The sequence below is a fragment of the Hyperolius riggenbachi genome, chromosome 12 (assembly GCF_040937935.1).
Source record: "Hyperolius riggenbachi isolate aHypRig1 chromosome 12, aHypRig1.pri, whole genome shotgun sequence".
Taxonomy (NCBI): Eukaryota; Metazoa; Chordata; class Amphibia; order Anura; family Hyperoliidae; genus Hyperolius; species Hyperolius riggenbachi.
In genome coordinates, this window is record NC_090657.1 from 158,283,588 (window position 1) to 158,311,587 (window position 28,000).

General features: G+C 48.7%; 1 protein-coding gene across 3 annotated transcripts; it reads left to right on the forward strand.

Moving 5' to 3' along the window:
• On the forward strand, window positions 1-28,000 carry STX16 (syntaxin 16). 3 transcript variants are annotated; one of them, XM_068264266.1, is made up of 9 exons: window positions 1-279; window positions 8,974-8,985; window positions 12,146-12,253; window positions 17,527-17,667; window positions 19,690-19,852; window positions 22,512-22,603; window positions 22,835-22,978; window positions 23,061-23,141; window positions 23,894-28,000. In XM_068264266.1, exons 1-9 carry the CDS (start codon window positions 199-201, stop codon window positions 23,996-23,998), a joined length of 927 nt encoding a protein of 308 aa, XP_068120367.1. In that variant the 5' UTR covers window positions 1-198; the 3' UTR covers window positions 23,999-28,000. The 3 variants fall into 3 exon arrangements, with proteins under 3 accessions (XP_068120367.1, XP_068120366.1, XP_068120368.1); XM_068264265.1 differs by lacking the exon at window positions 8,974-8,985 and having other exon boundaries at window positions 1-318; XM_068264267.1 differs by lacking the exon at window positions 8,974-8,985.

Sequence of the window (28,000 nt, forward strand, 5' to 3'; positions counted from 1 at the left end):
TGTCCGGGCTGGCAGAAGTGGCGTCCACCGCGGCTGGCCCCTCCCCCGGCCTGGCGGAAGTGGCGCTGGTTCCCCGGTGCATGCTGCTGGCGGAAGGGATGCGGAGCGGTGCCGGCGGCTCCGGGGGGTGTAGGCCGCGGGGCCTCGGGGTGTGAGCGGCGGCTAGCGGGGGAGGAGAGGGGAACGCAGGCCAGGAACATGGCCACTCGCCGCCTGACCGACGCCTTTTTATTATTGCGGAACAATGCCGCACACAGCCGCCACATCCTGGCCGAGCAAGTGAGTAATGCCGGCGGCAGGGCGCCCCCTAGCGGAGCGGTGAGTCCCCGGGTGTCGCCTTACCTACCCCTCCCCCCACACTGTATACATACCCTGCATGTGCTGCTGTGTGCCCTGCACTGTACACACTCCCCTCCCCCTATATTAGATACCGTACCCTATATACCCTCCATACTGTGTGTGCTGATATATACCCTGCATGTGCTGCTGTGTACCCTGTACTGTATACACCCCCCCCCCATATGTGTGCTGCATGCACCCTCCCCACATATACCCTGCATGTGCTGCTGTGTACCCTGTACTGTATAAACCCCTACATGTGTCCTGCAGAATATACCTCCCATATGTGTGCCTTGTATATGCACCCTCCACACTGTGTGTACTGCATCATATATACCCTGCATGTGGTGCTGCTGTGTACGCTGTACTGTATACACCCCCCCCCCCAAGCAGTGCTTTTCAGTGGTGCTAGATTTGGGCGCAGCCATAGACTATAATGGCAATCACTTCTTCAGTGGCGCTCAGTGAGTAATGTCGGCTCCGTCGGAAGACGGAGCCGAAGTTGCTTAAAAACACAATAATTCGGCCTCCAGCAATCGGCGTAAGCCGAATTATATCATTCCCCCACTATCCATAGCCACTATCCATAGCGGCCTGGAGGGAGAATAGTTAAATTAACACGGCCCGGACTTGTGCAGAAGCAGGATCAGCCATATACTGGCTGTGTCTTACACCCAAGTCTACCGGCGCCAATTTCATATGTATGCGGGCCCATATGTGCGCTGCACCTTCCACATATATACCCTGCATGTGCTGCTGTGTGCACTGCACTGTATACACCCCTATATGTGTCCCCTACATGTGTGCTGCATAATATACCTTCCATATGTGTGCCCTGTATATGCACCATCCACACTGTGTGTGCTCCATCATATATACCCTGCATGTGCTGCTGCTGTGTACCCTGTACTGTATACTCCCCCCTATATGTGTGCTGCACCCTCCACCTTCCACGTATATACCCTGTATGTGCTGCTGTGTGCACTGCACTGTATTCTCCCCTATATGTGTCCCCTACATGTGTGCTGCATAATATACCTTCCATATGTGTACCCTGCATGTGCTGCTGCTGTGTACCCTGTACTGTATACACCCCCTCCCCCCATATGTGTGCTGCACTCTCCACATATGTAACCTGCATGTGTCCCCTACATTCCCGTGTACCTCTTATAGGTGTGCTGCATAATATTATACCTTCCATGTGTCATCCCATTTATACCCTGCATGTGCTGCTGTGTACACCCCTCTACCTCCATATGCTGCATAATATACCTTCCACATATATACCCTGCACGTGTCCTCTACATTCCCAGTGTGCCTCCTAAGTGTGTGCTGCCACTGTGTACGCTGTATACACCCCTCTGTATAAATCCCCTATATCATATACAGTACCCTACTCTTCATACTGTGTGTGCTGATATGTGTATCCCTCACCCTGAAATCCATATATATATATATATATATATATATATATATACTGTAGTCTCCTCTTCTCCTTTTCAGTTTCAGAGCTGAATTTCTAAGACTGATTACTAAGCAGCAGCCACGTCAGTGTAATATGGATTCTGCTTCCTTCAGCTATAAAATAAACAGAAATAATAGCTGTCTGAACTTTACAGCCCTGTTCTATAATCAGCAGTGTTTCCTCAGCCAGGAAGAAGTGTTTTGGCTTTTGTTTACGCTGCAGGACAGCTGAGCCTGCATTTGACTACCTCGTTTGCATAGATAAACACAGTGCAAATGCACTTTGAATGTACAAAATAAAGAGGGAGTTCAGTTAGGCTCAGTAATATGCCTGGTTCTGTATTTTCTCATGTTTATCTAATGAAGCGAACACCGTACAAAGCTGTCTTTACTGTAAAGTCGATCTCCTTTCTTCCCTTCCCAAACACATTCTATGAGACAGGCAGACTGTGGAAAGATATGACAGTGTGCACTGTGCAAATAATACACTAATCGTCCTCAGGGCAGCACTGCATGGTGTGAGTGGTTGAGTGTGCACACCTTGCAGAGCTGACAGATGACGTGAGTGGCTGTACCTTCGAAAGGTGACAGATGATTTTTACATATCACTGAGGCTGTGACTTTGCAAACATGCTGACTTGGCTTTGTACCTCTGCCTCCTCACTGCGCATGCTGATTAGATAGCAATCTGTCACATGTTAGTGCTGTGTTCGGACCTTTCCTTTCTGTAGTGACGTACTTACTGTCCACAAAGTCCTGTTCACACCTCCAGTGTATTTGTGGCGTGAACTGACACACTACAGAAGCTGATTCAAGTGTATTAGGGACATGCACTGACACACTATAGAAGCTGATTCTAGTGTATTTGTGGTGTGCACTGACACACTATAGAAGCTGATTCTAGTGTATTTGTGGTGTGCACTGATACACTATAGAAGCTAATTCTAGTGTATTTGTGGTGTGCACTGACACACTATAGAAGCTGATTCTAGTGTATTTGTGGTGTGCACTGACACACTATAGAAGCTAATTCTAGTGTATTTGTGGTGTGCACTGACACACTATAGAAGCTGATTCTAGTGTATTTGTGGCGTGCACTGACACACTATAGAAGCTGATTTTAGTGTATTTGTAGTGTGCAGTGTGCACTGACACACTATAGAAGCTGATTCTAGTGTATTTGTGGTGTGCACTGACACACTATAGAAGCTGATTCTAGTGTATTTGTGGTGTGCACTGACACACTATAGAAGCTGATTCTAGTGTATTTGTGGTGTGCACTGACACACTATAGAAGCTGATTCTAGTGTATTTGTGGTGTGCACTGACACACTATAGAAGCTGATTCTAGTGTATTTGTGGTGTGCACTGACACACTATAGAAGCTGATTCTAGTGTATTTGTGGCGTGCACTGACACACTATAGAAGCTGATTCTAGTGTATTTGTAGTGTGCACTGACACACTATAGAAGCTGATTCTAGTGTATTTGTGGTGTGCACTGACACACTATAGAAGCTGATTCTAGTGTATTTGTGGCGTGCACTGACACACTATAGAAGCTGATTTTAGTGTATTTGTAGTGTGCAGTGTGCACTGACACACTATAGAAGCTGATTCTAGTGTATTTGTGGCGTGCACTGACACACTATAGAAGCTGATTTTAGTGTATTTGTAGTGTGCAGTGTGCACTGACACACTATAGAAGCTGATTCTAGTGTATTTGTAGTGTGCACTGACACACTGTAGCACATTTGGTGCATTAATGAATCAATGTATTTCCCAGGTGAATGGTTATGTGCGGCCTCATGCTCTGGAGTGTACAGAAAATGCTCATGATGTGCGCTTTCTGTTAGCAAGTAAATAGGCCTAAACTTCAGCATCGGCCTGTGCTGAACAAGTGACCAGGCCTGAGGTCTGGGGTAGATTTACACTAGTTGTAAATGACAACATGAATAGACAGAGTGGTGACGTTAACAACAGGGCTGTGGAGTCGGTACAAAAATCATCCGACTCCAACTCCTCAGTTTATGAAACTTCCGACTCCAAATACCCAAAATAGTTCCGAATCCTCGACTCTGACTCCTTAGTCTAATGCTGGGATTACACGTTATGTTTTTCGCATTCGATTCTGCGCGCAATCTATTAGCCATTCTATTTGCTGCTCAATTCTCTTATCTTCCACTTGTTTTTCTTATCTTTTTTCCATTCACTTTTATGAGAAATCGAGCGGAACATCGGACATGTCGGAATTTTATCATCAAAGGCATCTATCGGAACGATTCTTCGCAAAAAAAGTAACGTGTAATCCCAGCATATTACTTACCAGGGCTTTGCATTTGGTACAAAAATCATCCGACTCCGACCCCTCAGTTTATGAAACCTCCAACTCCGACTCCAGGTACCCAAAATTGCTCCAACTCTTCGACTCCAACTCCACAGCCCTGGTTAACACTACTGGACATCGACCTTCAGTCTGTGTCATGCTCAGCGGACGCGCAACAGCATCTTCCAGCTGTCCCATGATATTTTCCCCTACAGGAGACAGACACCGTATTATTGTTCACTAATATTTTAATTGAACATGCACTAATATTTTAATTGAACACGCAGCGACGTCAGCTTAGCGTTCATTTCCAAAGTCATCTCCCCCCGGCGGCTATGGGGAATTGGGTGTGTGCTGCAGAAAACTGCATGATGCTCTCCATAAATTCCCCCGTGTCGGATCGCGTAGGTCAATTCACGTCAATGGAAACTACTCCATTGACGTGAATTGGTTGCAGTTTCTTTGCGTTGCCATGCAGTTTCCGCATAGCAAAGCATCTAGTGGAAACGGGCCCTAAAGGTTGTTATTTCTCTGTGTGAAAGCCAAATGAAACAGATTTTACATTGCACTGACATGGCTGCTTTGTACACTCCAGACTTAAAGGGAATCTGAAATGAAAATAAACTTATGATATAATAATTTGTATGTGTAGTACAGCTATGAAATAAAACATTAGGAGCAGAGACATGAGTCTCATATTGCCTCTACTCCCCTCATTTCTTTATCCTACATTTTTTGTAATGAGTCTCATATTGTTTCCAGTACAGGAAGAGTTAAGAAACTCCAGTTATCTATGCAAAAGAGCCACTAATCTCTACGCAGAGATCTGTCTTCTGAAGCTTGTTATCTCAACTGTCTGTCAGTCGTTGTATTTTATTTTTCGCTGCCGAGGACAGTTCAAACGTTCACTAGCCTGCTCTGTAAAATCATTTGGAATGCCGAGTAGTGTGTAAACTGCAAATATTAGAGAATGATGCAATGTTATAAAAACAACACTATACACTCACCTAAAGGATTATTAGGAACACCATACCAATACGGTGTTTGACCCCCTTCCACCTTCAGAACTGCCTTAATTCTACGTGGCATTGATTCAACAAGGTGCTGAAAGCATTCTTTAGAAATGTTGGCCCATTTTGATAGGATAGCATCTTGCAGTTGATGGAGATTTGTGGGATGTACATCCAGGGCACGAGGCTCCCGTTCCATCACATCCCAAAGATGCTCTATTGGGTTGAGCTCTGGTGACTGTGGGGGCCATTTTAGTACAGTGAACTCATTGTCATGTTCAAGAAACCAATTTGAAATGATTTGGGCTTTGTGACATGGTGCATTATCCTGATGGAAGTGGCCATCAGAGGATGGGTACATGGTGGTCATGAAGAGATTGACATGGTCAGAAACAATGCTCAGGTAGCCCGTGGCGTTTAAACGATGCCCAATTGGCACTAAGGGGCCTAAAGTGTGCCAAGAAAATGTCCACACCATTGCACCACCACCAGCCTGCACAGTGGTAACAAGGCATGATGGATCCAGGTTCTCATTCTGTTTACGCCAAATTCTGACACTATCGAGACTCATTAGACCAGGCAACATTTTTCCAGTCTTCAACTGTCCAATTTTGGTGAGCTCGTGTAAATTGTAGCCTCTTTTTCTTATTTGTAGTGGAGATGAGTGGTACCCAGTGGGGTCTTCTGCTGTTGTAGCCCATCTGCCTCAAGGTTGTGCATGTTGTGGCTTCACAAATGCTTTGCTGTATACCTTGTTTGTAACGAGTGGTTATTTCAGGCAACGTTGCTCTTCTATCAGCTTGAATCAGTCGGCCCATTCTCCTCTGACCTCTGGTATTAACAAGGCATTTTCGCCCACAGGACTGCCGCATACTGGATGGTGTTCCCTTTTCACACCATTCTTTGTAAACCCTAAAAATGGTTGTGCGTGAAAATCCCAGTAACTGAGCAGATTGTGAAATACTCAGATCTGCCTGTCTGGCACCATCAACCATGCCACGCTCAAAATTGCTTAAATCGCCTTTCTTTCCCATTCTGACATTCGGTATGGAGTTTAGGAGATTGTTTGTCTTGACCAGGACCACATCCCTAAATGCATTGAAGAAACTGCCATGTGATTGGTTGATTAGATAATTGCATTAATGAGAAATGGAATAGGTGTTCCTAATAATCCTTTAGGTGAGTGTTTAACTGAAAATAAAAATATGAGAATATTTTCTTTGCTACTAATGTTCTAATAATTTTCCGTACTACACAACCAATTCATTACAACTACCTTATAGTTCGCTTCAGTGCTCCCATTAAAGTAATCCGCCGTGTCCCCGCCGCAAAACGAGGGTTGCAGAGCCCCCAAATCGCCCGGGGGGCAATCCGACGGTATTTCCAGGAAGGGGCAGATTGCCCCCCGGGCGATTTGGGGGCTCTGCAGCCCTCGTTTAGTGGCGGAGATGCGGCGGATTACTTGGGAGCACTGTAGCGAACTATAAGGAAGCTTTTGCCGGCGCGGGCCACAAAATATTGTATCGAGGGCCGCAAATGGCCCGCGGGCTGCGAGTTTGAGACCCCTGCTTTAAAGGGAACCTAAACTGAGAACGATATGGATTTTTCCTTTTAAAATAATACCAGTTGCCTGACTCTCCTGCTGATCCTGTGTCTCTAATACTTTTAGCCACAGCCCCTGAACAAGCATGCAGATCAGGTGCTCTGACTGAAGTCAGACTGGGTTAGCTGCATGCTTGTTTCAGGTGTGTGATTCAGCCACTACTGCAACTAAAGAGATCAGCAGGGCTGCCAGGCAACTGGTATTGTTTAACAGGAAAAATCCATATCTCTCTCAGTTTAGGTTCCCTTTAAGGTCCCATTCACACTTTAGCGTTTGGCCGGTGATTTTCGGCAAAACGTTTAAACGCTAGCACTTTTGAAAGTGCTAGTGTAATAAAACCCTATGGGCCCGTTCTTACTTGGGCGACTTGTGCTAATCGCTGCAAATCGCCCAAAATCGTGAAACGCAAACGCATAGCCTGCACAATTTTCAGGCGATTTCCTGGTAATCGCGTTTCAGTGCTATAGAAGCGCTAAACGCTGCACTGTCCAGTGATTTTTCCGCGGAAAAATCACTCCCGCTTAAAGCTGGCAAAAATCGCTGGCGTTTTGCGCTTCTAAGTGTGAATGGCTGGGGCCTAACACTGAATCAAGATTAAACTCCACAGTGCGAAGCCCTACACTGGCTCTCCATCTGCTTCAGGATCAGTTTTAAGATTCTGTGCCTTACCTACAAATCTGTGCTCAAGACCTGTCCAACGTACATCTCTGAGCTCTCGTACAAAGATATATACCTGCCCGCCCCCTCCGGTCCTCCAATGATCTCTGCCTGACCTCCCCACGCATTTTTCTTTCCCATGCACGCATACAAGACTTTTCAAGAGCTGCCCCCACCCTATGGAACTCCCTTCCACTCCCCCTCAGACTCGCTCCTTCCTTCAACACCTTCAAGCAAGCCCTCAAGACACATTTCTTCAAAATGGCCCACCCCCCACCTCTCTCAGTCAAGCATCTTTTCCACAGCCCTACCTTATGTGTCCCTCCCCCACCCTTTAGATTGTAAGCCTGTTGCAGACCCTGCCCCCCCCCCCCCCCCCCCCCTCTCTTACTGTGTCCTTCTTTATTTTGCTTCCCCTAGCAATGACACCCTTCTCATGGAATAACTGGGACTTGAATTTCTTGGTCTCTGTAAAATGCCTTTAATACCCTGTTTGCATGTATAACCTTGTGGTATGTTGTACAACCGTTTGCTACCTCTCTGTCTGTCACCCCTTGTTTACATTGTATGTATCCCTGTTTATTGTCCAGCGCTGTGTAATATGTTGGCACTTTATAAATACAATAAATAATAAAAATTATAACAATGATCACAGCAGCTCTGCATAATTCATAAATAAATATTAGTTTGGTGAAAGTTTGTATTTGTGTTTTGGGTATAATGGGGAATGGTTGGAACCTCTGCCAGGTTGGAATTGCTGTCTTTTCTCAGCTTCATATGAGAGAAAGAGAGAGAGACATAAACATACATCACTGAGTTATAAGGGGTGATCTGACAATTGTTAGGGTGATTATCTGCAGAAATCAGTTAAGGGTCCTTCCTGTGATGGATTCTATTGCTGATCATTTTCTGCCATAAAGTACTGATCACCCTATTTATAAAGGGCACTAGCTTACCACCTTATCATAGATGCAGAATAGTGCGCAGCACAATATCAATAATGGGTAATAAATGGCAATACACATACATGGTGATGTTTGGAGCTGATCAGCACTTTTATAAATGCGTCACGCTGAAAATTTCCTATAATTCATAAGCTTTATCTGTAAAAAAAAATTAAAATATGAACTACATTTATAAAAAGACTTAGATGTTCTTCCAGTAAGAAGTACGATCACGTGGAGCCCCAGTAACAGGGCCACAGACAACAGGAAGTGAAGGAGTCTGTGCCCAGCAGGGACCATGGAGAGCAGTAATAGCCTGGCAGAGGTTTTGTCTGTTCCCCACTCTACTAATACATGATGTCACTTCCTGTACTATGTCCGGTTGTCGCTTACTGATGTCACTTCCTGTGCTCCTCCACTATGGTCATGCTTCCTGCTGTGGTGCACGTGTTTTGGATAATCCAGTGTATTAAATTGCTAATGCTTTTTTGTGTAGTAAATCATGAATAGCAATGCGCGGTGTATGTGAATGGGTGTTGGGGACCCTCTGATCAGTATTGATAATCTATATTCTCTCTCTCTCTCTCCTCCCCTCTGTCCCCCCGCCTTCATCTGCTGATCGGCACCACAGGAGCTCGATGAGGTAACGTCACACCTCACTTGACTTTTCTATCCTCTTTCTTTGATTTTCATAATGATTGGTATTGATTTTAGTAACTGTTGGCTTTATGTGTTTGTCCGTCTTTAGCTGCCAATGCAGCAGTTAGGCCTCTTTTCCATGGACAGTTGAGCTGTGTGCTCAGCAAGCAGTTGCCAGGCAGCATCGAGCAGTTGTGAGAGTTTGAGGCATTTCACTGCCTATCAACTGCTCATGGAAAAGAGGCCTTAGGCCACTAGCAATGGCAAAATGCACAAGAGAAATACACACAATGCAACAGTAGGCCACTAGCAATGGCAAAACGCACAAGGGAAATACACACACTTTTTTTAGGTTGTTTGCTATGTAACTCTTGGTGTGTTTACTTCAGCTGCATGGGGGGAAATGCAATCATACAAAAATGCGGCATGCAGGGAACTGGCACATCTGCAATAATCAACGCACACTAGTGGGCAGGGCTGTGGATTTGGTACAAAAATCATCCGACTCCTCAGTTTATGAAACCACCGACTCCCGGTACCCAAATTTGCTCCGGCTCCAACTCCACAGCCCTGCTAGTGGGTACGCAGTACTACAAATTGCATGAATAGAATAGTATCCTGGAGATCAACAAATGCTTGCAAAGCCATACGAGTGTAGTGTGTGTAGTAAGAACTGGGCCTGAACATGGATGAGGCATAAAATGTATATAAACACTAGAGACAAGCGTGTATTCTAATTCTGCCTCGCCTTAGGTCTACCATTACTTTCTGTGGAGCTGCATGCCTTAAAGAAAACCTGAACTGAAAATTAAAAGTCAGAATAAGCATACATAAGTCATAGTTACCTTCCATGTAGTCTACTTCTCAGTGTCTTTCTCCTCTCCCGCGTCCTGTTTGTTCACTGTGATCAAGGGGATTTTCCATCCTCCATCTTGAAAATGGCCATTACCCATAACAGCGTTCTGGCCAGCACACAGTTAAAATGTAACATTGCCCACTTGAGCCATAGGGAAACATGGACATTACCTGGTACATCAGTTTTCCTCTCAGCTATAACTGACAGCAACTGATATATTTCAGTTCTGACAAAATGTTGTCAGAACTGGAAGGGATTATTGTCAGAAGAAAATAGTGAGCTTCTGAGAGGAACTGATGGCAAGGTAACTATGCAATGTTCATTTGAAGTTACCTCATGTGTTTATTTTAAATATTTTTACACAGTACAGGTTCTCTTTAAGGCCCTTTTCCACAGGCGGCTGAACTGCGTGAGCAGTTACTCAGTGAGTAGATACCAGGCTGCAGTGAGCAGTTATCAGGCAGCAGCGAGCAGCTATGAGAGTATGAGAGGCAATTCACTGCCAAACAACTGCCCTTGGAAAATAGACCATAGAACTGAAAGTCTAAATGATGAGTTTGCAGGAGGTTTTCCCACAGCAATGAAAATCTGACTGATCCTGAGTCTGCAGGAGGTGTTCCCACAGCAATGAATGTCTGACTGATCCTGAGTCTGCAGGCGGTGTTCACACAGCAATGAAAGTCTGACTGATGCTGAGTCTGCAGGAGGTGTCCCCACAGCAATGAATGTCTGACTGATGCTGAGTCTGCAGGAGGTGTTTCCTTAGCAATGAAAGTCTGGCTAATCCTGAGTCTGCAGGAGGTTTTCCCACAGCAATCAAAGTCTGACTGATGCTGAGTCTGCAGGAGGTGTTCCCACAGCAATGAATGTCTGACTGATGCTGAGTCTGCAGGAGGTGTTTCCTTAGCAATGAAAGTCTGGCTAATCCTGAGTCTGCAGGAGGTTTTCCCACAGCAATCAAAGTCTGACTGATGCTGAGTCTGCAGGAGGTGTTCCCACAGCAATGAATGCCTGACTGATGCTGAGTCTGCAGGAGGTGTTTCCTCAGCAATGAAAGTCTGGCTAATCCTGAGTCTGCAGGAGGTGTTCCCACAGCAATGAATGTCTGACTGATGCTGAGTCTGCAGGAGGTGTTTCCTTAGCAATGAAAGTCTGGCTAATCCTGAGTCTGCAGGAGGTTTTCCCACAGCAATCAAAGTCTGACTGATGCTGAGTCTGCAGGAGGTGTTCCCACAGCAATGAATGCCTGACTGATGCTGAGTCTGCAGGAGGTGTTTCCTCAGCAATGAAAGTCTGGCTAATCCTGAGTCTGCAGGAGGTGTTCCCACAGCAATGAATGTCTGACTGATGCTGGGTCTGCAGGAGGTGTCCCCACATCAATGAATGTCTGACTGATGCTGAGTCTGCAGGAGGTGTTCCTGCAGCAATGAAAGCCTGACTGATGCTGAGTCTGCAGGAGGTGTTCCCACAGCAAAGAAAGCCTGACTGATGCTGAGTCTGCAGGAGGTGTCCCCACAGCAATGAATGGCTTACTCAGGGCTGTGGAGTTGCAGTCAGAGTCGAGGAGTTGGAGTCAGGGCAATTTTAGGCACCCGGAGTTGGAGTCGTTCTTACTGATGCTGAGTTTGCAGGAGGTGTTCCCACAGCAATGAAAGTCTGACTGATGCTGGGTCTGCAGGAGGTGTTCCCCAATGAAAGCGAGGAGAAGCTGCAGAGGTCACATGTCAGATCCTCTCCTGGTCACAGCTGAAGGCAGATTTTGGTTGATTTTAATTGACTTCTCCCCAGACAGCACTAGACTTGTGGAGAGATATTTCTGTGATGGGCAAAATGTTATAAATGAGTGTAACATATTGTTGTAGTTATGGAGATGTGAATAACCTGCAGTACTTCTGCAGAGGCAGATGATCAGCAGAGCAGCCACGTAACAGCAGTGTGCCCTCCATATTTCTCACACTGTGTTCTGCTATAGCCCATGTCCTGGCACACACCCGCTGCAGCAGAGTGCCTCCACAAAGGTGGAGAAGGGCTTAGAGACTAAGTTATACACAGTAGTGAATAGTAATCGTTCCCTCGGACCCCTCAGGGATACAAATGAATGGATGTCTGACAGATGGGCAGCTGGGCACTTTATACATTATTTACTATGTGTTTGTAGAGCATACATTCCCTCATGTAGCAGTAACTGCAGCATGTGTAGAAGTTGTGTGGTGATGGCTCAGTGTATCTCATGTGACTGGCACACTATGGAATGGATGATCCGCTTGTGCTCCTGTGCGGTCTCTAACTTTTTCTCTCTCACTTGCAGCTGGCCGATGACCGCATGGCCCTGGTGTCCGGCATCAGCTTGGATCCAGAGGCCGCTATCGGCGTCACAAAGCGCATGTCACCGAAGTGGGTGGACGGAATAGAGGAGGTGAGAGCATCCGGCGTCTGTTTATTAAAGCACACCTGAACTCAGAACTTCCTCTGTGCTCTAAAAGATACACAGCAGCATAATAACCTTTAAACAAAAAACATTTCTTTGTTACAGCTGATCCTGCAATAAATCTGCAGTGTGCCTACTTTCTGCTTTCATGAAAGGAGACATATGGTTAACATCTTGGGTTTACAAATTAGCTGCTCTGCCGAGGCAGCTGAGATGCCTGAGCTATCACAGCAGAGGGATCAAATTACAACTTGTGATTAGTCACAGATGAGGGGGAATTAGACGGGCTAAACTCTCTAAATACAGGGTGCATTTCTCGCGGTTTTCCTGTGCTAAAGTTCAGGTCCACTATAACGTTTCTCTCTTCCTGCCAGCACAGCTCTCTGGTGTTCAACACACATTCATTCATAGGCGTTCATTAAAACATTACACTATTTTTAATAGAAAACTATTCATAGTAAAATTCTGTTAAAGTGGACCTGAACTCTTGCACAGGACTGAAGGAAAATATAGAGAAATGCACCCTGTATGTATTTAGAGAGTTTAGCCTGTCTAATTCCCCCACATCTGTGTCTAATCACAAGTTGTAATTTGATCTCTCAGCTGTGTCAGCTCAGGAATCCTCTGCCAGGGCAGAGAGGTAATTGGTAAACACAGGTTGTTAACCCTATGTCTGCTTCCATGAAAGCATGAAGTAGATACACTGCAGATTTATTGCAGGATGTGTATCAACTGTAACAAAGAAATCTTTTTCTGTAAAGGTTATTATGCTGTTGCTTATCTTTAAGAGCAGAGAGTTCAGGCCCACTTAAAAATGAGTTTCATTGCTAAGTTTTGTGGATCCCCTGTGAGGGACACTGTTATGCAGATACTGGAGATGTCTGGCAATGGCTGAGCACAGAGCTGTGCCAGGGAGAGGGGGGAGGGCAGCTGTCTGTCAGTGATAGAGGTAGCAGGGCAATGGGGAATGCCTGTCAGGGTGTGCAGATCACCCCTCACTTCCTGTCACCCTCTACAGTCAGTCATTAGGGAAGCAGTGCTGTACATACACGCTGTCTGGCTATAGCTGGGCACAGAGCTGTGCCAGGGAGAGGGGGGAGGGGCGGCTGTCTGTCAGTGATGTAGGTAGCAGGGCAATGGGGAATGCCTGTCAGGGTGTGCAGATCACCCCTCACTTCCTGTCACCCTCTACAGTCAGTCATTAGGGAAGCAGTGCTGTACATACACGCTGTCTGGCAATGGCTGAGCACAGAGGGGGGGAGGGGCAGCTGTCTGTCAGTGATAGAGGTAGCAGGGCAATGGGGAATGCCTGTCAGGGTGTGCAGATCACCCCTCACTTCCTGTCACCCTCTACAGTCAGTCATTAGGGAAGCAGTGCTGTACATACACGCTGTCTGGCAATGGCTGAGCACAGAGGGGGGGAGGGGCAGCTGTCTGTCAGTGATAGAGGTAGCAGGGCAATGGGGAATGCCTGTCAGGGTGTGCAGATCACCCCTCACTTCCTGTCCCCTCTACAGTCAGTCATTAGGGAAGCAGTGCTGTACAGACACGCTGTCTGGCAATGGCTGAGCACAGAGGGGGGAGGGGCGGCTGTCAGTCAGTGATAGAGGTAGCGGGGTAATGGGGAATGCTTGTCAGGGTGTGCAGATCACCCCTCACTTCCTGTCACCTCTACAGTCAGTCATTAGGGAAGCAGTGCTGTACATACACACTGTCTGGCTATAGCTGAGCACAGAGCTGGGAGAGGGGAGAAAGGGCGGCTGTCAGTCAGTGATGGAGGTAGCGGGGTAATGGGGAATGCTTGTCAGGGTGTGCAGATCACCCCTCACTTCCTGTCTCCCTCTACAGTCAGTCATTAGGGAAGCAGTGCTGTACATACACGCTGTCTGGCTATAGCTGGGCACAGAGCTGTGCCAGGGAGAGGGGGGAGGGGCGGCTGTCTGTCAGTGATGTAGGTAGCGGGGTAATGGGGAATGCCTGTCAGGGTGTGCAGATCACCCCTCACTTCCTGTCTCCCTCTACAGTCAGTCATTAGGGAAGCGGTGCTGTACATACACGCTGTCTGGCTATAGCTGAGCACAGAGCTGTGCCAGGGAGAGGGGGGAGGGGCGGCTGTCTGTCAGTGATAGAGGTAGCAGGGTAATGGGGAATGCCTGTCAGGGTGTGCAGATCACCCCTCACTTCCTGTCACCTCTACAGTCAGTCATTAGGGAAGCAGTGCTGTACAGACACGCTGTCTGGCAATGGCTGAGCACAGAGGGGGGGGGGGGGAGGGGCGGCTGTCTGTCAGTGATAGAGGTAGCGGGGTAATGGGGAATGCTTGTCAGGGTGTGCAGATCACCCCTCACTTCCTGTCTCCCTCTACAGTCAGTCATTAGGGAAGCAGTGCTGTACATACATGCTGTCTGGCTATAGCTGAGCACAGAGCTGTGCCAGGGAGATGAGGGAGGGGCGGCTGTCGGTCAGTGATGGAGGTATCTGGGTAATGGGGAATGCCTGTCAGGGTGTGCAGATTACCCCTCACTTCCTGTCCCCTCTACAGTTAGTCATTAGGAAGCAGTGCTGTACAGACACGCTGTCTGGCAATGACTGAGCACAGAGCTGGGAGAGGGGAGGAGGGGCGGCTGTCGGTCAGTGATGGAGGAATTGCGAGGATTCATTAGGTAGCAGTGCTGTACAGGCATGCTGTCTGGCTATGGCTGAGCACAGAGCTGTGCCAGGGAGAAGGGGGAGGGGAGGCTGTCTGTCAGTGATAGAGGTAGCGGGGTAATGGGGAATGCCTGTCAGGGTGTGCAGATTACCCCTCACTTCCTGTCACCCTCTACAGTCAGTCATTAGGGAAGCAGTGCTGTACATACACGCTGTCTGGCAATGGCTGAGCACAGAGGGGGGGAGGGGCAGCTGTCTGTCAGTGATAGAGGTAGCAGGGCAATGGGGAATGCCTGTCAGGGTGTGCAGATCACCCCTCACTTCCTGTCACCCTCTACAGTCAGTCATTAGGGAAGCAGTGCTGTACATACACGCTGTCTGGCAATGGCTGAGCACAGAGGGGGGAGGGGCGGCTGTCAGTCAGTGATAGAGGTAGCGGGGTAATGGGGAATGCTTGTCAGGGTGTGCAGATCACCCCTCACTTCCTGTCACCTCTACAGTCAGTCATTAGGGAAGCAGTGCTGTACATACACACTGTCTGGCTATAGCTGAGCACAGAGCTGGGAGAGGGGAGAAAGGGCGGCTGTCAGTCAGTGATGTAGGTAGCGGGGTAATGGGGAATGCCTGTCAGGGTGTGCAGATCACCCCTCACTTCCTGTCACCCTCTACAGTCAGTCATTAGGGAAGCAGTGCTGTACATACACACTGTCTGGCTATAGCTGAGCACAGAGCTGGGAGAGGGGAGAAAGGGCGGCTGTCAGTCAGTGATGGAGGTAGCGGGGTAATGGGGAATGCTTGTCAGGGTGTGCAGATCACCCCTCACTTCCTGTCTCCCTCTACAGTCAGTCATTAGGGAAGCAGTGCTGTACATACACGCTGTCTGGCTATAGCTGGGCACAGAGCTGTGCCAGGGAGAGGGGGGAGGGGCGGCTGTCTGTCAGTGATGTAGGTAGCGGGGTAATGGGGAATGCCTGTCAGGGTGTGCAGATCACCCCTCACTTCCTGTCTCCCTCTACAGTCAGTCATTAGGGAAGCGGTGCTGTACATACACGCTGTCTGGCTATAGCTGAGCACAGAGCTGTGCCAGGGAGAGGGGGGAGGGGCGGCTGTCTGTCAGTGATAGAGGTAGCAGGGTAATGGGGAATGCCTGTCAGGGTGTGCAGATCACCCCTCACTTCCTGTCACCTCTACAGTCAGTCATTAGGGAAGCAGTGCTGTACAGACACGCTGTCTGGCAATGGCTGAGCACAGAGGGGGGGGGGAGGGGGGAGGGGCGGCTGTCTGTCAGTGATAGAGGTAGCGGGGTAATGGGGAATGCTTGTCAGGGTGTGCAGATCACCCCTCACTTCCTGTCTCCCTCTACAGTCAGTCATTAGGGAAGCAGTGCTGTACATACATGCTGTCTGGCTATAGCTGAGCACAGAGCTGTGCCAGGGAGATGAGGGAGGGGCGGCTGTCGGTCAGTGATGGAGGTATCTGGGTAATGGGGAATGCCTGTCAGGGTGTGCAGATTACCCCTCACTTCCTGTCCCCTCTACAGTTAGTCATTAGGAAGCAGTGCTGTACAGACACGCTGTCTGGCAATGACTGAGCACAGAGCTGGGAGAGGGGAGGAGGGGCGGCTGTCGGTCAGTGATGGAGGAATTGCGAGGATTCATTAGGTAGCAGTGCTGTACAGGCATGCTGTCTGGCTATGGCTGAGCACAGAGCTGTGCCAGGGAGAAGGGGGAGGGGAGGCTGTCTGTCAGTGATAGAGGTAGCGGGGTAATGGGGAATGCCTGTCAGGGTGTGCAGATTACCCCTCACTTCCTGTCCCCTCTACAGTTAGTCATTAGGAAGCAGTGCTGTACAGACACGCTGTCTGGCAATGACTGAGCACAGAGCTGGGAGAGGGGAGAAGGGGCAGCTGTCGGTCAGTGATGGAGGAATTGCGAGGATTCATTAGGTAGCAGTGCTGTACAGGCATGCTGTCTGGCTATGGCTGAGCACAAAGCTGTGCCAGGGAGAGGGGAGGAGGGGCGACAGGCTGGGGAGGAGCAGGCGGTGTCCTGCAGCTCCAGGGACAGGACTTCTGCTCATTCCTTGTTACTCGTATAGCGATCCAGCATGGGGCAGCTGTACACTCACTAGATCCTCAGCCAAGACCACCCAAATTATAGTCCTGATCGAGGATCATCCGGTGTGTATAGGGAGTTTAAAGAGGACCTGTAACAACTCACAACCGAACATAAATAATGATTCAGGATACTTCTTATAGCTATATTTAGCAGTATATTAGTATGTAGCCCCGCCCTCCCAGTGATGTCACAGCCCAGGCTATCATGTCACACAGGGGTGGTCTCACGATGATTCAGCTTGCCAGCAGTAAAGATGCTGGCACCAGTGATAAAATAATGATTGTATTCACTGAGGTATATTGAGTAAAGTGTCTGCGGGTGGCTATAGGTGCATTGTTCTCACCAGGCAGTAGAGCTGTGCAGATCCCTTCATTACACCGACCTGGGATACAGGCTGTGTGTAGAGAGCCAAGCCTGTGTCTCATGATTACAATGTTAACTGATACATGGTGGCGTTCTCCAGCCGAGCGATAGTGACGCGTGTCTGTGCTGCAGATCCAATATGATGTGACACGGATTAAACAGAAGATGAAGGAGCTGGCCAGCCTGCATGACAAGCACCTAAACAGGCCAACCTTAGACGACAGCACAGAGGAGGAGCATGCTATAGAAATCACCACTCAGGAGATCACACAGGTAATGCCACGCCCCTTCCTCCCTGCCTGCACCATCTGCCCCGCCCCCTGCCTCACGACAGCACTGAGGAAGAGCATGCTATAGAAATCACCACCCAGGAGCTCACACAGGTAATGCTCTTCCCCTCCCCCTCCTCCCTTCCCCACGACAACACAGAGGAGGAGCATGCTATAGAAATCACTCAGATCACACATGTAATGCCACGCCCCCTCCTCACTGCTTGCACCACCACAGCACAGAGGAGGAGCATGCTATAGAAATCACCACCCAGGAGATCACACAGGTAATGCCCCCTCTGCCTTGCCCAGCCCCCTCCTCTCTCCCTATCCCACAACCGCACAGAGGAGGAGCATGCTATAGAAATCACCGCTCAGGAGATCACACAGGTAATGCCACGCCCCTCCCTGCACTGCCCGCCCTGCCCCGCCCCCTCCTCCCTCCCTGCTCCACGACAGCACAGAAGAGGAGCATGCTATAGAATTCACCGCTCAGATCACACAGGTATTGCCACGCCCCCTTTCTTGGCCTCCTCCTTTCCCTGTCCCACCCCCTCCCAGCCCCCTCCCTGCACCATCTGCCCCGTCCTCTCCTCCCTCCCTGCCCCATGACAGCACAGAGGAGGAGCATGCTATAGAAATCACCACTCAGATCACACAGGTAATGCCACGCCCCCTCCTCCCTGCCTGCACCATCTGCCCCCGCCCCCTCCTCCCTCCCTGCCCCATGACAGCACAGAGGAGGAGCATGCTATAGAAATCACCACCCAGGAGATCACACAGGTAATGCTCCGCTCCCTACCTGCCCCACCCCCTCCTCTTTTCCCTGCCCCACGACCCCCAGTGGATGAGCATGCTATAGAAATCACCACCACTCAGGAGATCACACCGGTAATGCCTCCTTTCCCCCTCCTCTCTACTCCAGCCCCTCCTCCCTCCCTGCCCTCTCCTTTCCCTGTCCCGACCCCTCCTTGCCCGGCCCCTCCTTGCCCGGCCCCTCCTCCTTCCCTGCCCCGGCCTCTCCTCCCTCCCTGCTCTGGCCTCTCCTCCCTCCCTACCTTTCCCTGCCTTAATTGCCTGTCCTCCCCTCTCTGCCTGTCCTCCCTTCTCCGCCTTCCCTGCCTGTGTTCTCCTGCCATCTCCTCCCCGCCCTGTCCTCTCTTCCCTGCCTGTCCTCCCAGCACCATCCTCCCTTCCCTGTACTTCCCTCCCCACCTTCCCTGCCTGTCCTCTCCTGACCCCATCCTCCCTCCCTGTCGCCTCTTCCCTGCCTTTCCACACCTGCCCCCGTTCTTCCTCCCTGTCCCCACTTTCCCTGACTGTCCTCCCAGCACCGTCCTCTCTCCCTCCTTCTCCCCGCTCAGTCCTTCCCTGTCTGCCCGTTCCTTCCCTGCCTTTCCTCCCGTGCCCCACTCTTTCCCGCCCTGTTCTCTCTTCCCTGCCTGTTCTCCCCGCGCCATACTCCCTTCCCCGCACTCCCCTCCCCACCCTTCCTGCCTGTCCTCCCCATCCTTCCTCCCTGTCACCTCTTTCCTGCCTTTCCACCTCTGCCCCGGTTCTCCCTCCCTGTCCTCTGTTTCCCTGACTGTCCTCCCAGCACTGTCCTCCCTCTCTCCGCCCTATCCCTTCTCGGTCTGTCCTCCTCTACCCTGTCCTCAATGCCTTCCCTACCTGTGCTCTCCTCTCCGCCTTCTCTGCCTGTCCTCTCTGCCCTATCCTCCCCTTTCCCGTCCTCCCTCCCATGTCCACTTCTTCCCTGTCTGCCCTCCCCATTTTCCCTGCCTGTCCTCCCCTTTCCCGTCCTTCATCTTTGTCCTCTTTCCCCCCCCCCTCCCTCCGCTCATTTTCCCTCCCTGTCCCCCTTCTCCATCCTCCCTCTTGGCCCTCTTTCCTTGCCTGTACTCCTCCTTTCTGTGTCCACTCCATCCCAGACTGTCTTCCCCTGCCCCTGTCCTACCCTGTCCTTCCTTTCCCGCCCCCGTCTTCCCTACCTGTCCTGCAGCTTATGCCTCTGCCTCTCTTGCAGATGTTTCACCGTTGTCAGCGGGCTGTACAGTCCCTGCAGAGCAGAGCCCGGAGCTGCACAGAGCAGGAGGAGCGTGTGCTACGCAACGTGGTGTCATCACTGGCGCAGTCTCTGCAGGATCTCTCCACAAACTTCAGACACACCCAGTCTGGGTACCTCAAGAGTAGGTTTCCTCCAGTTTATCTGCAGTAGAAGGTTGGGGTAATTTACTTCTGCTCTCAGCCAATGGTTGGGCTGATTTCACTGTTTTAATTATGTCGCAGATGTTGTGGCTGAATTTATAAATCCATAGTTCACCTTTCCTGTTAGTTAAGTCATGTGATCCCTTAAAGCAGCAGGGTCAGCCATACTATGCCAGGAAAAAAAGATAACTTGTTCTACTTACATATCACAAGTATTGTACTGTCCACGTTTTGATTTCAGTGAGTTTTATATAGTAAATAGAATTCTGTTCCTGGCATTTTCCATCTTGATTCCCCTGAATGAAGCCAATCCTGATGTAATTTCCTCCCTTACTTTTTTACTCCTAGGATCGGCACTGTCTTTGCTAGCTTGCTTTGTAAATGTAAACGTAGTTTTCAGCCTCATGTCCCACTCAACTGCCCTCAATCAATCAATGAGGAGCAGGAATGTGGGAGGAGTGATGACAAGCTTCCTCCTCATGACAATGTACCAAATAGAGCCAGGCTGACAGGTGAGATTTATTACAGCATACTATCCTCTCCATATACCGGAGAGCTGTCCAGACAATGATGGGAGATTGGATCTTCCTCCTGATCACCATGGTGATTACTGGCTCACCAGCACTTGCTCTGCACTGGTGCACTGTGTTTGTACCGGAAGCTGCTATGTGCCATATACCAGCCTCTCCATGTACCGGGGAGCTGACCAGACAATGATGGTGGGACTGAATATCCACCCTGTTCACCGTGTTGATTAGGGGCTCATGTGTAACGCTGTGTGAACCAGTATACAATCTAGAGGGAGAGGTAGGGGACCAGAGTTCAGCTGTGGGTTTAGAGCACTAGTGAGTGGTGGTAGACCAGAGTGAAAAGGTGCATTTTGAGGGACTTCTTGAAGATGTTAGTGGGGAAACCCTTATGTGGGGAGGTAGGGAGTTCCATAGTGTTGGATCGGCTCTTGAGAAGTCCAGGAAGCATGGGACTGAGTGATGCGGGGGGCGGTCAGGCGAAGTTCATTGAAGGAGCAGAGTCAGCAGCTAGGTGTGTACCTCTGAGTAAGATCGGAAATGTAGGTTGGACAGGTTTTGTGGACTGATTTGTAGGTCAGACACAGTATCTTGAATCTGATGCTGGACTGGATAGGAAGCCAGTGGAAGGATTCACAGAGGGGAGCCATCGTGGTGGAGCGATGGGAGGAGTGGATAATTCTGGCTGCCGCATTCATGATGGACTACAGCGGGGCTATTAAGGTCATAGGGAGACCAGACAGAAGGGCATTGCACTAGTCAAGGCAGAAAATTATGAGGGCATGGATGAGGAGTTTGGTGGTGGCAGAGGTCAGGAAAGGGTGGATCTTGCAGATGTTACGGAGGTGGAAGTTGCAGGGCTTTGTGAGGTTTTGGATGTGAGGGGTAAAGGAAAGTGTGGAGTCCAGGGTGACACCCAGACAGCAGGCTTGAGAGGTAGGGAAAATGGTAGTGTGGTTAACGGTGACATGTACATCTGGGAGGGTCAGGGATGAACGGGGTGGGAAGATCATAAATTCTGTTTTGTCCAGATTTAGTTTCAAGAACCTAGCGGACATCCAGGAGGAGATGGCTGATAGGCAGGAGGAGACCTTGATCATGGTAGTGGTGGATAGGTCAGGGGTGTGGAGGTAGATCTGGGTGTCATCTGCATACAGATGATGTTTAAAACCTATGGAGGAGATAACCTTGCCAATGGAGGATAAGATGGCTGATAGGCAGGAGGAGACCTTGCTCATAGTAGTGGTGGATAGGTCAGGGGTGTGGAGGTAGATCTGGGTGTCATCTGCATACAGATGATGGTTAAAACTCATGGAGGAGATAACATTGCCAATGTAGGATATGTATAGGGAGAACAGTAGGGGGCCAAGGATGAGGGTGGATGAGGGCCAAGTGTGGATGAGAACTCATTGAAAGGAGGTCGAAAAGGAGCAGTTGGAGAGGTAGAATGAGAGGCAGGCCAGGGGCGAGGTCATGAATGCCCGTGGACTTGAGAGACTGGAGGAGTAGAGGATGGTACACTGTGTCCAAAGCTGCTGAAAGGTCGAGGAGGAGGAGAATGGAGTATTTGCCTTCAGCTTTAGCTTTTGACCACTTTGGTGAGAGCTTTTTTCGGTTGAGTGGGCAGGTTGAAATCCAGATTGCAGTGGGTTCAGTAGGGAGTTGGCACTGAGGTACTGGGTCAGGTGTTTGTGAACAAGACGCTCGAGTTTTGAGGCGGTAGTTGGATGGTATTGAGGGGTCGAGGGTTGGGTTTCTTGAGCAGGGGTAGTACAATGGCCTGCTTGAAGTCTCAGGGAAAGGTACCTGTGGATAGGGATAGATTAAACAGGGCAGTGAGGACTAGGGCAAAAGCCAGGAAGTGAGGACAGAGCAAGTCAGAAAGGACGGTGTCAAAGGGGGAGGTAAGTCTGCAGTAGGTGGTTGGCTTCCTTTTTGGTAGTAGAAGTAAAGGAGGTTAATACTGGTTCATGTGTAACGCTGTGCTCTCTGGCGATTTCTCTCTGTCTCTGCCAGGTTTTCATGTAGTATCGCCAGCGTTAAGCAGGTTTTCTGGTTCTTCTTGCTTTGGCTATATCTGTTGACTTTGCTAATATCTGTTTATTACTTGCAGGAATGAAGAATCGAGAGGAAAGATCTAAGCACTTCTTTGACACTTCTGTCCCACTCATGGATGATGGCGAGGACACTACACTGTATGATCGGGTATGGAACTGATAGCTACTGTCTGTAAATCAATAGGTTCTGAGTTGTGCCATATTGTGAAGCTGCCAGTGGTGGGGAATGCTGCCTATTCCAATGACATCTCTTCCCCACATGCTGGACCTTTGTGAAGCTGCCAGTGGTGGGGAATGCTGCCTATGCCAGAGACATCTCTGCCCCACACGCCGGATGTTTGCTCTGTTTCCATGCTCTGGTATCTTCTTTTCTCTACAGGGTTTCTCCGATGACCAGCTCGCTCTCGTACAGCAAAACACGTTAATGGTGGAAGAACGGGAGAGGGAGATCCGTCAGATTGTACAGTCCATCTCTGACCTGAACGAGGTGTTTCGGGACTTGGCAACCATGGTGGTGGAGCAGGTACACATGTTCTGGCCTTCATTATTGTCCACGTTTCCAGGTAATGATGTAACCTTTATCATCTTCCTCTGTGTTCTTCCAGGGAACGGTTCTGGACAGAATAGACTACAATGTGGAACAGTCTTGTGTGAAGACCGAGGAAGGGCTGAAACAATTGCAGAAGGTGTGTAATGTGTTGTTGTGCGGCTTCTATCCTCATGTCGCTCTTTACAAATTCATCATAGAACGTTTGGATCTCTTTTTGGACCTACTGAAGCCAAAGAGATCAGCAGGACAGACAGACAACTGGTATTGTTTAAAAGAATACAAATATGGCAGCCACCGTATTCCCTCTCACCTCAGGTGTACTTTACAACAAACCTGAACTGAAAAATAAACATACACGCATCATACTTGCCTCCTGCATAGTCTACTCATCAATCTATATAAGGTAGGGAGCAGGTGCCCCAGTTTATGGTGATGCTGCTATCAGGAACAACCATACATAAACGTATATTTAAGAGGCTTACCTCACAGAAGAGGAATCCCAATTAAATTATTAATAATTATTTTATCGAATACCAGACACTTAAAAGAGAACGCGTTTCACAGAGCACAGTCTGCTTCCTCAGATCAAATAAAACAGTGTCTTTTAATCGGGTTTCCGAGCAAGGAGCGCCAAAAACTTCTGTTAGTCCTGAATTTCCCCTGAAGTTATTTTGGGGTTTTTCCTTGCATCTCAAACAGTTTTTGTGTGGCATGTAGTGGCATTGCTAGATGTATGAGCACCCTTAGTTCCGTCCTCTGGTGTTCGTTGTATTTGTGTCTTGCTGATCACATGGCACACTCATCTCTCTCGCTCTGTCTGGTGTTTGTTGTATTTATGTCTCACTGATCACACAGTACACTCATCTCTCTCGCTCTCTCTTTCCACAGGCCGAGCAGTACCAGAAGAAGAACCGAAAGATGCTCGTTATTTTAATCCTGTTTGTCCTTGTGCTTGTTCTGATTGTCGTGCTGATTGGTGTCAAGTCTAAATAGGTCATGTTCTTTCTTTTAGTCGGACTTGTTGTCCCAGGGCTGTAGAGATCTTACATTACTGTGTAACAGCCAGGGAAGGTGGCATACGATGGTAGAGGCTTCACCAAGGCACAGTCCGAGGCCATGCCATCATTGTGGGCATAATTATTTCATTTACCATGGATTCCTCCCAGTATTTGCACAACCACAGCAGTGCTAGCCTAGCAGTCTGCACCACCTGCATGGAGAGAACGGTCCCTGGAGAGGACAGTCCCTGGAGAGAGCCGTCTCTGGAGTTGACTCGGAGGACGCTCATGGCTCTAGAAATCCTGGACTGACGACAGCATACCCACAGAGTTATATGTAATGTGTGTCTGTGGAATTATGGGGGTTTGGGCAATATTTAGAATGATGTAAGATTTTAGGTGGACCTGTAATGATAGAAATGACTCTGCTCGTGATCCTTGGCTGATATGCGGATCCTCTGGCTTTGTACTAGGGTAGACTGGGACAGGGGTGAGGGTAGGACACTTGGACATCCTCAGTTTATGTTGGGGTGGCCTGGGACAGGGGGGAGGTTCGGACACTTGGATATCCTCAGTTTATGTTTGGGTGGACTGGGATAGGGGTGAGGTTAGGTCACTTGGACATCCTCAGTTTATGTTGGAGTGGCCTGGGACAGGGGTGAGGTTCGCACACTTGGAAATCCTCAGTTTATGTTTAGTTGACCTGGGACAGAGGTGAGGTTTGGACACTTGGACATCCTCAGTTTATGTTTAGTTGGCCCAGGACAGGGGTGAGGTTTTGACACTTGGACATCCTCAGTTTATGTTTAGTTGGCCCAGGACAGGGGTGAGGTTTTGACACTTGGACATCCTCTGTTTATGTTGGGGTAACCTGGGACAGTGGGGAGGTTAAGACACTTGGACATCCTCAGTTTATGTTGGGGTGGCCTGGGGCAGGGGGAAGGTTTGGACACTTGGACATCCTGAGTTTATGTTGGGGTGGCCTGGGACAGGGGTGAGGTTAGGACACTTGGACATCCTCAGTTTATGTTGGGGTGGCCTGGGACAGGGGGGAGGTTTGGACACTTGGACATCCTCAGTTTGTTTAGTTGGCCCAGGACAGGGGTGAGGTTTTGACACTTGGACATCCTCAGTTTATGTTGGGGTGGCCTGGGACAAGGGGGAGGTTTGGACACTTGGACATCCTCTGTTTATGTTGGGGTAACCTGGGACAGCGGGGAGGTTAAGACACTTGGACATCCTCAGTTTATGTTGGGGTGGCCTGGGGCAGGGGGAAGGTTTGGACACTTGGACATCCTCAGTTTATGTTGGGGTGGCCTGGGACAGGGGGGAGGTTTGGACACTTGGGCATCCTCCGTTTATGTTGGGGTGACCTGGGGCAGGGGGAAGGTTTGGACACTTGGACATCCTCAGTTTATGTTGGGGTGACCTGGAACAGGGGTGAGGTTCAGACACTTGGACATCCTCCGTTTATGTTGGGGTTGCCTGGGACAGGGGGGAGGTTCGGACACCTGGACATCCTCAGCTTATGTTGGGGTCGCCTAAGACAGCAGGGAGGTTTGGACACTTTTTTTGTCTGTTTCACACCCGAGTCCTTAACTAGTTGTAGCATCCGTGTACAGCCTGGAAACCAGCAGCTTCTGCCAGCACAAACTTTTCAGTTACAGGTTCACCTTACAACAGAGATCCCAGCCACAAAACTAATATTGTCTCCCCTTTTTGGATAGAAATCTTAAACCAAAAATGCATTGAAATAGACTATCATGTGACCAAATGCAGGGTGCTGTCTTGGCAGTTCCTGGACCTCCATAGAAGGGGCTGACTGCTCAGGTCCACGACACACCCCAGGCCTGATGGTGAGGGCCTTTCTTGAAAAGGCGGAAGGAAGTGGTCTGCTACAGTCACATGACTACTTTATCATCTGAAAAATGGAGTGTAAGCTGTGTGCATAGGTTAAGTTGTGTTGTTCATTGTATGGATTCCTGCTTCAGGTATTTGAGACTTTTCCGTTATTTCCTTTCTGCTAAATGTGTTTCCTCTGCTTCCTGATCTCACACAGAGCAGGGCCTACAATGTAAAAATGATGCTATGGCGCCACTTAGTGGTGAAATCAGGCATTGACAATAAGAAAATACTGGGCTTTAAAGCGGACCTGAACTCTTGTACAGGACCAAAGGTAAACAGAAAGAGATGCACCCCGTTTTGTATTTAGAGAGTTTTGCCTGTTATGACTAATCACAACTGTAATTTGATCTCTCAGTTGTGTCAGCTCAGGAATCTCAGCTGCCTCTGCAGAGCAACTAATATGTAAACACAGGATGTTAACACTATGTCTGCTTCCGTGTATGCAGGAAGTAGACACACTGCAGACGTATTGCAGATTTGTATCGGCTATAAGAAAGAGTTTTTTTTTTCTTTAAAGGTTATTATGCTGTTATCTTTTAGAGCAGAGAGGAAGTGCTGAGTTCAGGTCTACTTTAATGGTTCATTTCCATTAAAGTGTGAATTCGCAATGTAAATATTTGCATTAACCTCCCTGGTGGTATGATTATTTTCAGACTTGCCTTAAAACCCTAAAAATCATACCGTTAGATAGATCTGCGGCAGCCCTGCACCTCACACACCTGCGATGGATCCAGCTCGGGGTTACCGGTTCCGAGCCTGACTCGGGGTTACCATGAAGGAGTTTAATACTGAAACCAATGCAGTTCTGCATGCTGCAGATCCTCGCACCCACTTCCCATGTAATGATTGTCAGTAACGCTAGATGCATACAAAATGGGAATATTGGCATATGGGAAAATGGATGCAACAAGTAATATCCTAGTGGAAATGGGCCCTATCGGCTAAAATTCTGCCGGACCAGAGGAAAGAATTGATCTAACAAACCTGTACTGGATATATTAAAATTCTCTGCTTTTAAGTAGATTTGCATCCCTTGTCTGGGTCATAGTGAACTATAGAGCTGGGTGCTGTCATGTGCATAAAATGTAAACCGCAAGAATGTTTTGTTAAATTTAGCACAGCCTGGACACGTTCTCACTATGGGAGATGTTGCACAGTTATTATTTTGCAACTTGTTTCGCATAACTCTCTCTATGGTCTTTTATAACCCAGGCCAGGTTTGTAGTGTCCCTTATGTTCTCAGCTGTTTTTTTTAGTAAATGACGCCCATTGTGCAGAAACAGTGGCTGCTGCTGCTATCTCCAGACTCTTACCAGCTTGCTATACAATTAACTATGAAAATGTGGTTTGCACCAGGAAAGCTGTCACATGACTGCTTCTGGCTCTGCATGAGTTAGAGGATCGTGACAAGGCTACCCAATTACCCTTGTAGAGCCTGGAGAGAGAGCTCATCTCAAACGTGCATCTTTCCCAGTGTTTCTATTGGAAATCCATGAATAGGAGGAGTCGTCCTAGAGTGGTCATGTGACTGCCAAGTACTAAGATGGAAATAATTGTATATCCAATTCTATGAATAACAGGTGTGTGATGAGATCCTTCTCTCTTGCAGTGACTGTATGTCAGTGAGATGATGCATTGCTGATTACCGCTGCTGTTGAAGATGGGTATTGCTGCTAAATTAGATTTCTATAGTCTGTGCTACTTAGATGAATACTCCAAATCAGAAGCTAATGTGTGTGAAATCCTGGTAATGCCTTCCCCTGTGAGGTTTCCCAGCAGTTTCCAGTCTGACTTTCCAGAGATCGTCCTCTGATGCAGAAGATGAGATTGTAAATAGTAATGTTATAAATGACAGATTTCTATTATTTATCATGCAGGGTTTGTGTGGAGCTGGGGTTTGCTGCTTTCACAGAGTTATTGCCCTTTATGCCCCTGGGCTTGTGTGTTCTGGTGACAGAATTACTGACTAGTCACAATCGTGTATATCCAGGTCTGTACTGGTGATGATCTAATGGACGGCTGGCTGCGGCAATCACCGTTTCTCCTTAAAGGGATACTGTAGGGGGGTCGGGGGAAAATGAGCTGAACTTAC

Excerpts from the sequence above, each read along its gene's own strand:
- STX16 (XM_068264265.1), top strand. The coding sequence starts at position 199 with ATGGCCACTCGCCGCCTGACCGACGCCTTTTTATTATTGCGGAACAAT. Across the intron at positions 319-12,145 it reads GGGCGCCCCCTAGCGGAGCG|CTGGCCGATGACCGCATGGC; the intron begins GTGAGTCCCCGG and ends TCTCACTTGCAG. Across the intron at positions 23,142-23,893 it reads GGCTGAAACAATTGCAGAAG|GCCGAGCAGTACCAGAAGAA; the intron begins GTGTGTAATGTG and ends CTCTTTCCACAG.